Source organism: Fundulus heteroclitus, chromosome 3, assembly GCF_011125445.2.
Source record: "Fundulus heteroclitus isolate FHET01 chromosome 3, MU-UCD_Fhet_4.1, whole genome shotgun sequence".
Taxonomy (NCBI): domain Eukaryota; kingdom Metazoa; phylum Chordata; class Actinopteri; order Cyprinodontiformes; family Fundulidae; genus Fundulus; species Fundulus heteroclitus.
The window spans coordinates 26,115,834-26,129,596 of NC_046363.1; the positions used below are offsets into that span (position 1 = coordinate 26,115,834).

The 13,763-nt window shown below is 39.0% G+C and overlaps 1 protein-coding gene across 1 annotated transcript; it reads right to left on the reverse strand.

Moving 5' to 3' along the window:
* Positions 1-880: 880 nt before the first annotated feature.
* Positions 881-13,427, reverse strand: rnf115 (ring finger protein 115). Its single transcript, XM_036134378.1, has 9 exons — positions 13,286-13,427; positions 8,787-8,845; positions 8,518-8,572; positions 8,151-8,431; positions 4,810-4,878; positions 4,644-4,716; positions 4,434-4,527; positions 3,080-3,195; positions 881-1,959 (listed from the first exon to the last, which is right to left on the reverse strand). Exons 1-9 carry the CDS (start codon positions 13,361-13,363, stop codon positions 1,840-1,842), a joined length of 945 nt encoding a protein of 314 aa, XP_035990271.1. The 5' UTR covers positions 13,364-13,427; the 3' UTR covers positions 881-1,839.
* Positions 13,428-13,763: the final 336 nt, after the last annotated feature.

Sequence of the window (13,763 nt, forward strand, 5' to 3'; positions counted from 1 at the left end):
ATTTCACAGGGAAACTTGATTAACCAATGACTGATTAACCAATGACTATTAATCATTGACTGACTGGTTTGACAGATTCTACACATGTAAAACATAAATCAATTAATAAAATGAGTGCAAGAAACTGGCATTTTATTTTTAAAAAAGCAAGTTTTTTAATTTTATGACACACAATAACTATTTTGATTGTATTTTCCTATGAATACTTACTAAGAACTTGTGAAATGTTGTAGAAAGTAGCCCAAATTTTAACAAGCTATTTTTACTAGCCCAACCTGGCAACACTGGCAGTTCAGGTAATTGGATTTGTCCACTTGCTGAACACACCTTCCCACCCTCTAGTCTGGATTATAGGCGTGAATTAATCACCATCTCTGAGAGGCAGTGCACTTTAAAGGCAGAATCTACATTTTGAGATCCTCCTTTGCACCGATATCTTTTTTTTTTTCCACTAACTATTGCACTGCAAACGTGAGGGTATTCAGGTTCAACAGTAGGTCTACTCCGGCACAATGTCCTCACTGGGTTTCATCTTTCCTTACATTTACCTCCTGCTAGTTTACACGCCGGCGCCAGGAAAAGGAGCAGATCTGACATCAGTTCTTTAAATAACTCCGACAACCTTAGCAGAGTTTCTGAAGCCTCTATGTCTGAGCGACCACATTACCTGAAAGTGATTTTATCCCCAAGAATGATTAGAGCTGCAGCACTGCTGCCGCCTTGTCGCACTACTGGAGAAATCTTTATTTAATTTTTTTGATGAACAGAGCTCGTTAACGCCTTCTCTCTTTTGTATTGAAAGGATGAAGTTTTATTGTAAATAAAGCACATTGTTCAAAAATGTTTAATCAACTATTAAATGCACTGTAAGCAAGCAACATTTTTTTTTTTTTGGTCAATTTATTGATACATCATAAACATTTTATCATATTTATAATATACAGTTTTGATAAACCATTTATTTCACATTTGTTGTCGCCATTCTCAATGTCTCTTTTTTTTTTTCTCTCTTTGCAAACCTTAAGTAGAAGGACGAATTATTTACATCAAAATAAGTGATAAAATGTAAATCAATAGAAGACTGCCATGAACAGAGGACTAAAATGAGAGAGGGCTGTCATTTGTTTATAATATATACACCGGGGGCTGGTGTGACATCTAAAGCATCAGATAATGGGGCCAAACGGTGAAAAATTCAATTTCCTTGATTTATTTATAGTTTCAGACTGAGAGACACTGAACACTTAAAACAACGCCTCTTTGTGCCTGAAGTTACAGCTCTTGTGGCCCTTTTTAGTTGGATTCCTATTAGATAGATGACCGCTGCATTCAAAAGAAACTTTTTCCTGACAAAAATCTCACTGTAAAAATAACTGAGCTGTAATTATGTGTTGAGCAGAAAAGGTGCTGGTCTCGAGATTATTCCTCGTGCCTTACACGGCTCAGTTGCAGGATTTTGCCTGTCATTAAAATCAAAAAGAGGAAAAAAAAAAAAAAAAGTGTTTTATTGTTCCTCTGTCAGAGGGTCGCTGACGGCAGCGATGCACTGAAACAAAAGTGCGGAGTGGTTTCCCCTCCAGAAGGCGGAAACAGAAGATAACGGGGGCGAGATGAGGGTCAATCTAGGTCTATCGGACAAATAAAAGCAAACCACAACAACGTAAGACGTCTTTAAGAGGGTACATTATTGAAAAAGGCATTAAAAATAGAAAATAAATATACAAAAAAAGAGAATGAACAAAGAGAAAATGTGGGAAATGAGAAGCGTTTCTTGTGTTGTTGTTTTTTTTTTTGCTGGATCTAGGTGACGGAAAGCCGTGGATGAGATGGCTGGATGTCTCAAAAGGACCATCTCTCCTGTGTGCGGGGGTCCGTGGAGAGCGAGGGGGACTCTGACGAGGGCTGGCTGCTGCTGTCTTCGCCGTTCAAACTCATCCGACACACTGGACACGTGTCGTGCTGCGGTACCATGGGAAAACAAGGCAGACGTCAGCAAACTGCAAAAAAATCAAGCCTGCTACAGCCGTTAAAAACAGCTAAAATCCTCACAACTCTTTGACACGTGGGTTCAATCCAAATCTCTTTAAATTTGGGTTTTGGTAACTTTCCCACCTTATCTTTATTATAAATAATATTCTTGAGGCCCTAAATTATTATCTAGCTGCCTGTGAATGCAGACACCAAGAAAACACAGGGACATGAGTTACGCTTAATTCTAAATAATCTAAATCAATAGAGATCAGCAGACAACCATCTTTAAATCAGAGCTGCCCAGCAGGTGGATCATGTCTTTACAAACTAACGGCACTCTTTCAGCCAGTTAGCCGTCATCTTTTCAACTTTTTTTTTTTTTTTTTTGATTTTGTCACGTTACCACCACCAACTCTCATAAATTCAATTGAGATTTTAACGCAGAAAGAAAGATAGTAAAACTCTGAATGCAGAATTAGAAGTGCCAAAAGTCTGAGTTTATACAGTGAATGGAGTAGAACCAGCATTTGTCTCACTCACATTACTGTTGCAGATTAGCTCCAGCTCAGTCAGATTGGATGAAGAGCATCTGAACCCCCCCCCCCCCCTTTTTTTTTAACCCTAGTCACAGGTTGCAGCAGTGTTTAGATCTGGACTCAGTCTGATCTGACCCATTCCTTAGTAACTCAGGCTGAACCTTTAGGCTCGTCTTCCAGCTGGAAGTTTTCTCCATGGATTCTCTTCTATTTAGCTCCATCTCATCCCATCTAACCAGCTTACATCCACCCCACCCCACACACACGCCTTTCGTGTGTCCACTTGTAGAAAACCGCAAACTTGCACGCTCCTGTGTGGATTTCTAATACATAAAACAAAGTTTGTGGTCAGCCTGTGATAAAATGTGAAAACCGTTTAAGGGGATTTGATACTCTTTAAAGCCACAGTACACGCAGATTCACAGAGCTTACATGCGAGGAAACCGCTATAATTACGCATGTTTGCTAAATTCTGGAGAACTAGTGTTAAATGTGTTTTTACATTGTCATATGCATAGTTTTTAAAGAACAGCAAATGAATCATGCTTTTTCTGCTTTGTGTTGTGACTCACCATTTCCAGCCATGGTACTATACAGTCTGAGTGAAAGAAGTGGTTACAGGGAAGCTGTCTGACTGGTTCTCCCACTGCAAAGTCCTCTTTGCACACCGGGCATTCCATACAGCAGTCTGCAGGAGGGAGCAGGAAAATACGTTTTCATCTTTACTGATGTCAGTAGCTCCACTCTGTTCTTTGTTTGATTAGAATGATCTACGATCAGGAGGATCTTTTATGTGCGTTTATGACTTCAATATAGCTCATCTTATTGTGTATCGTTTTATTTTGGAGCAATTTTGGAACTGTACCAGAAAAAGGGAGATTCTTTTATTTACAATTTAAAGATGATCTAAAGTCACGCATAAAAACAACAAAAAGGTATAAATCAGAGAAAGTTAAACCCTAAGAGAATAAGGTTGCGAGGTAAAAACGGCAAACAAAAGAAGGGAAGTTAAGGGTACGATGAAGTCGAAACGTGCCCCTATGGATTAACCTTCTAGGTTAATCCATAGTTTTTACATCAAAATCTATATAATATCGCTAGATTTCTTATTCAATTGATGGCCCACTTTGAAAGGTAAGGGCAAGAACATAATTCACATTTATGGCAGATATTTGTTTTGTGATCAGAGCTTAAATATAATAATAGTGCCTGTTTTATCAGCCAAGTTTTATCTAAGAAATGGTAAGAAGCTCCTTATCTTATATGCACCAGTGGGTTTTCTCACAATAACTGATTTTTACTGTAGTTATGTGCATCGTCTATGCATAAAAACAAAGAATAAAGCAGAAAAAGTTCTAATTTTACAGAATTTTGATGTTTATTATGTAATAAAAATGCAATAGAAAACTTACGGAGATCGGAAACATTTCCCACATTTAAAAAAAAAAAACCCCCGCTATAACTATATAATATATAGGGGTACATAGAATTAAATGTGTTTACTTCCAGAATCCTACAGAATAATTTAGCCAGGGTCCTACAGAATAAAACTATAGGACCCTGGCTAAAGCCATTTCATGCTGAATCCAAATGATATATAAAGACAAATACTGATTAAATATCTTGTTTTGTTTCTATAAAAATATAAAACCTAATGGCAATGCATTAAAATGCTCCTATGTATGTAAAAAAAGACTAAATCAAACAGATTACAGTATCCAGCTTTATCAACTACTTTAAAATGTAGCATCCACACCAAAAAAATGGAAGCAAATCTTAAGAGGGACTATGAAATAAAACCAAACTCTGCCCTAATGAAGTACTCGCTGTACATAGACACAATTATAAACGTAGCTATAGTCAACTTTAAGCAGCAGATAAACGATTGGCGACAAACTGAGCTAAGAGGCGGGGAACAGGACTGACCTGCTTGTTCCTGAGTGATACTGACAGTCGGGAGGGAAGAAATCTTCTCTTTCTCTGCCGGAGGAGGTCCTGTGTTCTCCAGTTGACCTAGTAACTAAACAAACACACACACAAGCAGGCAACCTTGAGGGTGGAACAACACTGGGAACCCCAACACACACACACACACACACACACACAAACACAAAGGTTGTAAGAAATTTGCTTCACCTGCGTGATGACGGCGTCTAACCCTCCCTGCCCCCACGCGTAATCTCCTGGGTTGGAGTGCAGCATCCCCGTCCTGAAAGAGACACGGAGCGGCCGAGCTGGAGATAAAGCGGGCACAGATAAGCAACGCTGATGCTCCTGTGAGGTCGCTCAGGTTTTTTTTTACCATGACAGAGGAGGCGAGCCGGGAACCCCAGAGTTGGCGAAGAGTCCAGCTAGAAACTGCTGTACGATCCTGTCAGAGAGAAAAACGCACAACTACAGTCAGAGCCAGGCATACCAGCCGTTAGAGCTTTAACTTCTCGCCCATTTTATTTCTATTTTAAATTACGTGTCAAAAAAAACAGTGTTTTAATACAACTGAGGGGTTTTAAAAAAGGTTCACGTTTGACGCTTTTTCAACACATTTATATTCTGATGCTCAATTCATTAGCATTCGACCTGCGGATCCCCACAGGCTGCACAATATGCAGCAGATCTATCATCATCTTACCTTCACCAGGGTTCCTACAGCATAAGGCAAGTTAAATGTAAGACTTTTTAAGAGTTTTTAATGCCACTTGAAATAAAAAGTTAAGACCAACTTGACGATAAACAAGATAAACCTGGTTGCGACAACGTCACCCAAATGTTTATTTTAACAGAAACCATTATTTTCTGGCCCAGTAGACATGTTTAAAATTTTGAAAAACATTCCATATAGGAAGAAAGCTAAAAAAAAAAAAAACACACACACAAATTACAGATATATTTTTAACAACTACTGAACTGAATTCACAAACTTTACTTTGTTCTCTACTAAAATAAACTATAAATCAGTTTTAAAAACCACAACATAACCAGTGCCAACTCTTTTTCACAGCTATGGTCCGGCTGCAACAGTTTTTTATTGGTTCCGCTATCGGGACGGAACCAATAATGGTTACGTTGAGCCGTTTGGTAAATTAAAAAATTATAATTGTGTCAATTATTTTACTGTTTGGTAAGAATTACAAAAATAAAATCCTATTTATGACCTGGTAACAATTTTAAGACCTAAGAAAGATTGATTTAAGACGTTTTAATGCTAAATAAGGCCCTAGTTTTATATTACAGTATTCAATGCCTTTTAATACTTTTTAAGGATCCGCGGGAACCCTGCTTCACTGCCCTCAGCAAAAAAAAAAAAAAAAACGCTCGCACTGCAGTGAGTTAAATATCGAACCAGACATAAACCTCTTTAGGCCTGAATTATATTTGGTGACGCTTAATGCAGCTAAACCAGATGTTTTAGAAGGTAAAAAGGTGGTAACGGTGAAGTAAAAATCGTTAGGAAACTACAACCAGCTTGTTTCATTACCAACACAGCAGCCACCTTTCCTTTATAACCTTGTTGAGACGGAGATAAGATTTATTTTTCTCTTTAGCTGGCTGGGCTGCTTGAACCCAAGTCTACGCAGCAGCTCACAAAAGACAAATAACAGGAGGCGGCTTTCCGTCTGGGAGGTTTTCTCAGTCAATGTGTCTGAATTAGGTAGATCTAAATCGGCTATTAAAAAAAAAAGAAGAGGAGGCGGCAGAGCAAGAGAAACTAAAACCATCCCGTCTGAGGGGTCAGACGGCTGCTAAGGAGAGGAGACACTCCAGACAGCTTTTGCTTTCCACACTTATTTTCTTATTACACCTTTTAAACAGGACTACATTAGGCTATTGGATTTAGCATCATTAGATTAGTCTTTCATTTTCCTGTGTGTGGATATCGTGCACTCGTCATATCTTGGCCTTAATTTAGTCTCCCAGGGGAACCTTCTACAGGATTATAGAAACGCGTGCATACTGTTTATTAATCATACATTACTTAATTTATTTAAATAACCTGTACAATCTTTAAACAAGCTCAAAATGACATACAGTTTACATAATCCGTCTAGAAATCTGTGCCTTCCATTGCGCTGCTTCTTACACACATACATGTTATTAGGGGGTCTGTTTGTACCTTCTACTTTTTTTTATTTTTACTCTGCATGTGGATTTCTTCATAGGGTTTCTTTATTATATTGTTTACCATATGCATCTGTGAAGAAATGGCTCTCTAGGATTAAAGGAGTATACATCTCGAGTTCTGCCTAGTAATGTTATGTAAAAAGACATTTAGAAATCTGAAACAGAAATCTCTTTTAGGAGAGGTGAGCTAAATGATCGGCAACTCTGAAAAAAAAAGACAATTTTTCAAAAGAGTCTCCAACTTAGCGACGGCTCAATTTTAACCTGCATATTCAGGGACGTTGCCACGAGAAGACAAAGACAATTAATTTACATTTCCTTCATCAATTCTGATTCAAGGCAGCAAAACCCCAAAGATCAAGATCAGTCTAACAGATTACAAGATGTATTATTTATCTTTAAAGGCAACACAAAAGGTTAAAAAAAGTTTGCCATGGACTGTATTTCTCCTAATCCTCAGTTAAATTTCTTCTGACCAGCCGATTTATGGCCTCACGCCACGGCTCGTCATTGCAGGGAGTCGGCATGTTGCCTTCTGCTGTGTGAAAGTCGTCCTGTGGCATCATGCAGCAGAGCTGACTGCAGGGCTGCCCCTGAAACATCAACAAGTTACAGCAAATCATCTGCTGCTCTAGCTGTGAGCGACTCCAGCGAGCGCGCCGGGGCTGGAACGCGTCTCAACCGCCGCCGTTCGTTACAAAAAAAAGGTTTGGTGGGGGGGGTGGGGTGGGGGACTAACCATCATTAAAGCTGGAAGTAGGGCTGGACTATTAAATTGCATTTTCAATATAATCGCGATTTAAGAAAAACGCAATTTCCAAATCGCAGAGTCTGCAATTTTTTGGCTATGTAACAATTTGTGAATTAGACGCGTCCATTAGGTGTTGGTAAAATGTTTAAAGTGGGTTTGCCTCCACATGGAAGGGAAGACAGTTGCAGCAGTGAGATAATCTAACTTTATTACTTGTTTTAGAGTTTATATAATCATACATAGCATTAAGTACAGGTCAATCAGTTTATTACATAGACTTGCTTGTTGGTTGCACTTTATGTTCAACAAGGATTGATGTCCAAATCAACTAAAAGCTGTTCTGTTGAATAATATTCTGATTTATAGAAACATTAAAAGTTCTTGTTTTAAATAGTCCTTGTTTACAAACATCTTTATTTAGAGGTCATTTTTGTTGCTTGTGGTTAACGCAGAGAAAAGTCAAAATTGCTATTTTGGTTGAAATATATTGTAGGCAGAACGCAATAATTTCTGCTCTGAGTTTAGACGCAGTGGCTCTTTTAGCACCTGATCTGCACAGCGAGGAAACAAATTGATTTGTTGTTTGTATATATTTAAAAAGACATGATAAATTAAACTGGAAAAAAATAAAAAATAAAAATAAAAATCGCATTAAATCACAATATTAAGAAAAAAAAATTCGCAATTAGATTATTTTCCAAAATCGTTCAGCCCTAGCTGGTAGCATGGAAGAACGAGGACGACAACAGAGCCGAGCTGCAGATACGACTTACCCCTCCACAGCCGGAGAGCGGTCTGGCCTGCTGCTGCCTCTGGACCTGTACCTCCTCTGGCTGCTCAAACGAGCCGTGCGCCCTTGGCCCCAGGCGTCCCCGGATCCCAGGAGGCCCCCCATGGATCCTCCCAGACCCGTCGGGACAGATCCCCCGATCGATCCGCCTCCCAAACCTCCCGTGTCGTCAAAGGCCATCATGCGTCTGGGGAGCTGGTGCTCCGAGTCGGGACTGTCTCGGTCTAACGTAAACGGCCGCTCCAGTAGCAAGAGGTGCCAAAGCTACAGAGATGTTACATTAGACGGGGGGGTTAGCGTGAGCAATATAACATGTAGAAAATTTGTATTCCTTCAAAACACATTCATACCTCTGCAAACTGTGTGGCTGTGTCATCTAGCCCATTAGCGCCGCCCTCTAGGAGACTGGGGGAAACGGCGCACAAGGAGACAAAAGACACTATTAGACACGAGCACTGAATCCCACATTTATGCGCAACCTTAACGCCGCTGTCCTGAAACTAGACCAGATGAGCAGATCAGCTTCAGCAATTCAACGGCACTGTTTTTCCACCTTAAATTGAATCGCTTCAAAAAAATAAAATAAATAAAAAATGGAAATATGAGAAAAGTGTCCTACCTGGAGTCTTCTGTCACTTCCTCTATGAAGCCTGAATCACATCTTGGACAGATGTATTCCTAGAAAGAGTCAGAGCAATGTCTGAGTCACACATTCACATACAAGCACAGATAAAAAAATAAAAAAAATTAAAAATGGAAATCTCGTAAAATGCTACGACGTAAAAATGCTATGACTAATATAGATCCATTACGCTATAACGACCCATTTCTCGTCTTTGTTTCTTGTCATTTTGATGATTAACGGCTCATAACGCGTGATGAAAACCCAAAATTCAGCGTCTCGCAAAATCTGACCGTTGTGAGAAGGTTAATTATCGGAGCGTCTGCTAATTAACTCAAACCACCTGCAAAGGTTTTCCTGCCTTTCTTCATCACAGGCGTCCAGTCCTGTGACTTTCAGACGGGTCTCTCTTTCAGCACAGCTGAGTCACATAATCGGGTCATCAGCAGGACTCTGTAGAACCTGAGTGCATGAGGACGTAATTCAGCCCTCGGACATCAAAAAGTTGCAGGACAACGGCCATCGAGTCCTGAAGTTTGACACCGCTGCTCTAAATGGTCTCACTCTGAATCGGGAGGGGGGGGGACAATCATATGGGGGAGACTGCTGACTGGACAGATGTCCAGGAGACAGTCACTGGGTGTTTTGTTCACACAGTGCTATGAACATTTATAGGTTGAGTGGAAGGAAAAAGTCTAGTAGGAAAAGTTAAATTTTTTTTTTTACCAATTTCCCTTTGTTAAAAAAAAAGAAAAAAAAAAAAAAAGAAAAAAGACAATCCAGGAAAATAAATATATATCTGAGCATCTAGGACAAAGAATATTTTCAAACAGATTTTGCCAGCATTGTGTGGAGGACTATTGCACTGCAAAAACAGAACTAGAAATAAGTAAAATGTTCTTAAAATTAGAGTATTTGTCCTTGATTTGAGCAGGTAAATAAGATGATTTGCCAATGGAATAAGATTTTTGCACTTAAAATAGGAACAACTCATCTCCATCATCTTATTTCAAGTGCAGGATGTCTAATTATCTTATTTTAGGGGTCAAAACACTCATTCCATTGGCAGATAATCGTATGTACTTGCTCAAATCAAGGATAAATACACTAACTTTAAGAACATTTGACTTATTTTTAGATCCGTTTTTGCAGTGTGCCATTTAATACTTAAGACTTGTGGTACACTGGCCATCGGACTATTTGGCCTAGGTAAAAAAAACCTGTAATTTAATTCAAAAGGTAACCGCCACCACCCATAAGGTGCAGTCTGTCTGTAGAAAATGCTTAAAGGAGGAAAATAAAAAAGGGAGGCATCTGTGTGACGGCACAAACAAGCCTTAAGAATCTGTTGTATGGCAATTTCAGCTCTTTCATATTTATAAATGACATATTTTACAACATAAAGACTTTCTGTACTGTCCTAATAGATGGTTAATGTAGACCGTACCTAAATTTCTAAATAATTTATTAGGATTAACTTTGTTTCTAAAGTTCTGTCAATTATTTATAATTATAGTTTGAAAGAAATAAAAACAGTAAAATTGAAATCTCTTCCGATTTAACCCTGAAGTTTTCGTCTATTCTCCAGATACTTTAGCTGAAACGACCATGAATTTATTGTTAAGTAATTTCCTAATGTCCTGTGCTGTAATCTAATCCCTCATCATCTAACATCTTTGTGTCACCAACTCCTACGAACGCAGCAAGAAAACTACAAATACACACCAGTCTCACCAGCTCCCGCGCTACACTAGTTTCCTTTCTGGAGGTTCTAGTTGTAATAACATTTCATGCTTTTACTTGATGACTAAATGAACAAAACACTATCAACAGATGATATTGGCTGCTTTTGAATGACAGCCAGTGTTTTTTTTTTTTTTTTTTTGAATGCAACCCAGGAGGTAGAGCTGGTCTGGCCAACCACGCCTCAAGTGTTAGACAAGGGTGAGATAGAATGAGGAAAACACCAGCGCCAGGCTCCACAACCAGATTTTCTTTTGCTAATGAAAGCCACAAACACCGAGGAGAGTTCAGGGGCACACAGAATAAGGAATGGTACTTTCAGCATATTGTGGGGTTTATTTGGAGAGTGGCTGTTAGGAAACAAAAAATGAATCTCTCCCAACGTGCTTGACCTCATTTCATGAGTTAACAAATTCCATGAAAGAAATTAGGATCTGAAACCAGATTTGTGATCTGGACTGCGTCAGAAAGTGAGCCATTAGTAAAAACAGGCCGTGCCAGTCGCCTGGGTTTTTCGTTTCTGTTTTATAAAGGCACAAATGTTCCTACATCCAGGGGAAATTAGCCTTGAGAAATACTGAAGTAGTAAAATGGTGTGCTGGGATACTTGGGTGTTGCAGTCATCCGGCGCGCTGACATCTCAGGAGGCCCAGGGGTCCTTTAAAGCAGCAAACCTGCTTCCAGTCAGTGACGGGGTGACCAAATATTAGCCTCTACCAAGAAATACAGACGACGATTCAAAAGAAGTTGAGGAAATTATTTTTTTTTCAATAACGCACAATTGAAATGTTACTTTATGAAACCTTGATTAATGTATTTCACGCCTTTGATTATAAGCCTTTCAGTAGCAAATACTACAATTATTCTATTAAAGTTAATCGTAACCTCCACTTTCTTATAGCTTAAAACTAAAATGTACAAAAAAAAAAAATATCAAGGCTGAAAAAAACAACAACTCAAAAAACTCAAATATTTGGCGAGTGTTTTCCTGATATGAAATGTTAGTAAAAGGGCATATTACTGGGCCATATATATATATATATATATATATATATAATTAACAAATTAATCAGATTTTTCCCAGCAGTTTTTATACCTGTAAACAGGAACTAAAAGTCCTTTTGACAGAGCAAAAGATCTGTCCAAACAATCTCTTCCTAGAGATGCACCAAATAGTCTGGTAAACCAGATCCGGATGATTTTCAGCTAAACAGAGAAGTCAGAAACGTAAAAATCTGAGAGAAGTCACAGCGCCTCTTAGTGCAACTTCCAGACATTTGTTAGTCATCGTCACTGAAGGAAGAAGACTTGAAGTGAGCTATTTCAGTCCAGTCTGATAAATCAAAAGGCGTCGCTTATTTTATGTCAACTATTCATTCAGGCTGCTAGAACAGGGAGCAAGTGTTCACCAGATAACAGGAAGGGTGAATTACAGTTATGTAATACAGCAGAGCTGCTCTGATCTTTTTGAGCTTTCAACCTCTGGCTGTCGTGGAACATGCTGCTGGACGTGGAAGCGTTGGCAGCCTTCAAAAATCTCAAGAGATAAAGCAAGAGTCCAAATATGTCGAGATAGCGGTAGTCGGGAAAACTTGCCTTTTACCGAGGCGGCGCTTTTTTTTTTATACAAAGTTTGAAAACCAAGTTGCTTTATAAACAGCAGGACAACCTGTTCTACAATGAATCCTCTCCTACACACGGTGAGCCATCACCTCTTTTCCTGACACAACTAATAAACGACACCTCACGGAGGCGAGGCTAGAGGAAACTGTTCTTCCACCATTTTATGGATCTCAAAGACAACTTGAATCAGCAGGTTAAAGCTTAACTAAACTCTGTTTAGCGCATCTTGAACACACAAGCAATTTTTCTTTTTCTTGCGACTAGTATAGATGGGGGCAGGGAAGTGTGTTTGTATTGCTGTTTAACCCAAAGGGAAGAAAAAAAACAAAACAACTTAAAGATTTTAACATGTAACAAGAAAGACAAGTGATCACGTTTCTTGGACAAGCTATTAAATTTGTAGATTCACTTAGAGTAACACAAAAAAAGTCTCTTAGGAGTTATTATATAAAGCTGACAACAGTCTGATCTGAACTTTGCTACATAGCTAAGTTAAAGTGTTTCAAAAAACACAAATAGATGAGCAACTATATAATCTAAGCATTGTCAGTCTGACTATATATATATATATATATATATATATATATATATATAGCTTACTAGGAGTGAGAGCCTTTCACTCCTTTTGATAACAAAACTGAAACCAAACACTTTTAAGTGTACACTTAGAAAAGTCCCCACTCGTCCTTGACAACAGTAAGTTTGATCAGTAACAGTAACATTAGTAACAGCTAATCTTAAATAAACGCTTCAAGATCAGCTGGTTCAGACCAAGTTTTCTCTCGGTCGTTGCTGTTAATGAGTCCAAAACAAGCATTACAACATATCTGAAGTATCTAAACACACCTCCAGGCAGGGAGTTTTACCCATAACCTTGTTAGACTTTTAAACATAACGAAACTAGACAGTGTCTGCGTTCAAAGTCAAGAATATACAACCTTTCCTGGGGTTCATGTCGCGAGTTTACAACAACAACAAACGGGGCTAGCAGGAGCTGCCAGGCTGGCTAGCTGGGAGTTAGCTTTAGCAGGTAGGCGAAAAGAAGGAGACGTTCTCCGACAAGGCAGCGCTGTCAGGTCCCGGTCCTCCACAAAATAACACGGCACATGGACGAAAGTCGTCTGACCTACCGGGAGTTTGGGGTTCACTTCTCCTTTACAACAGTGACAGAAAAACCGATGCGGGGGAACAGCCGCAGCCTCCGCCATCTTCCCCAAGAGTAGCACACAAACACAGACGTCGATCGTCCACCAACTGAAGACAGCTGTCGGCCGAGTATGGCAAGACGTTGTAGTATACAATCAAACGACGTTCCCATACTACCTCATAACTGCATAGTACAGTTGTCAGTTACTGTAATTCGACTACCAACATTTTTTTAAATTTCTAACGGAACGAATATTATTACTTGTGAAAGCACAATAAACAAAAGCACGAACATCAAATGCACCTAAATAAAAAAACAAGGATGTGACATGTAAACCAAGATGCTGGATTTTAAAAGGATTTAATCAGTATGATTAACCAGAATTGTACCAAAATGGTATTTATACGACCGTCTGAGAACCACTGATGTAATCTGAAACACGCAATCAATTTTTAATCCGA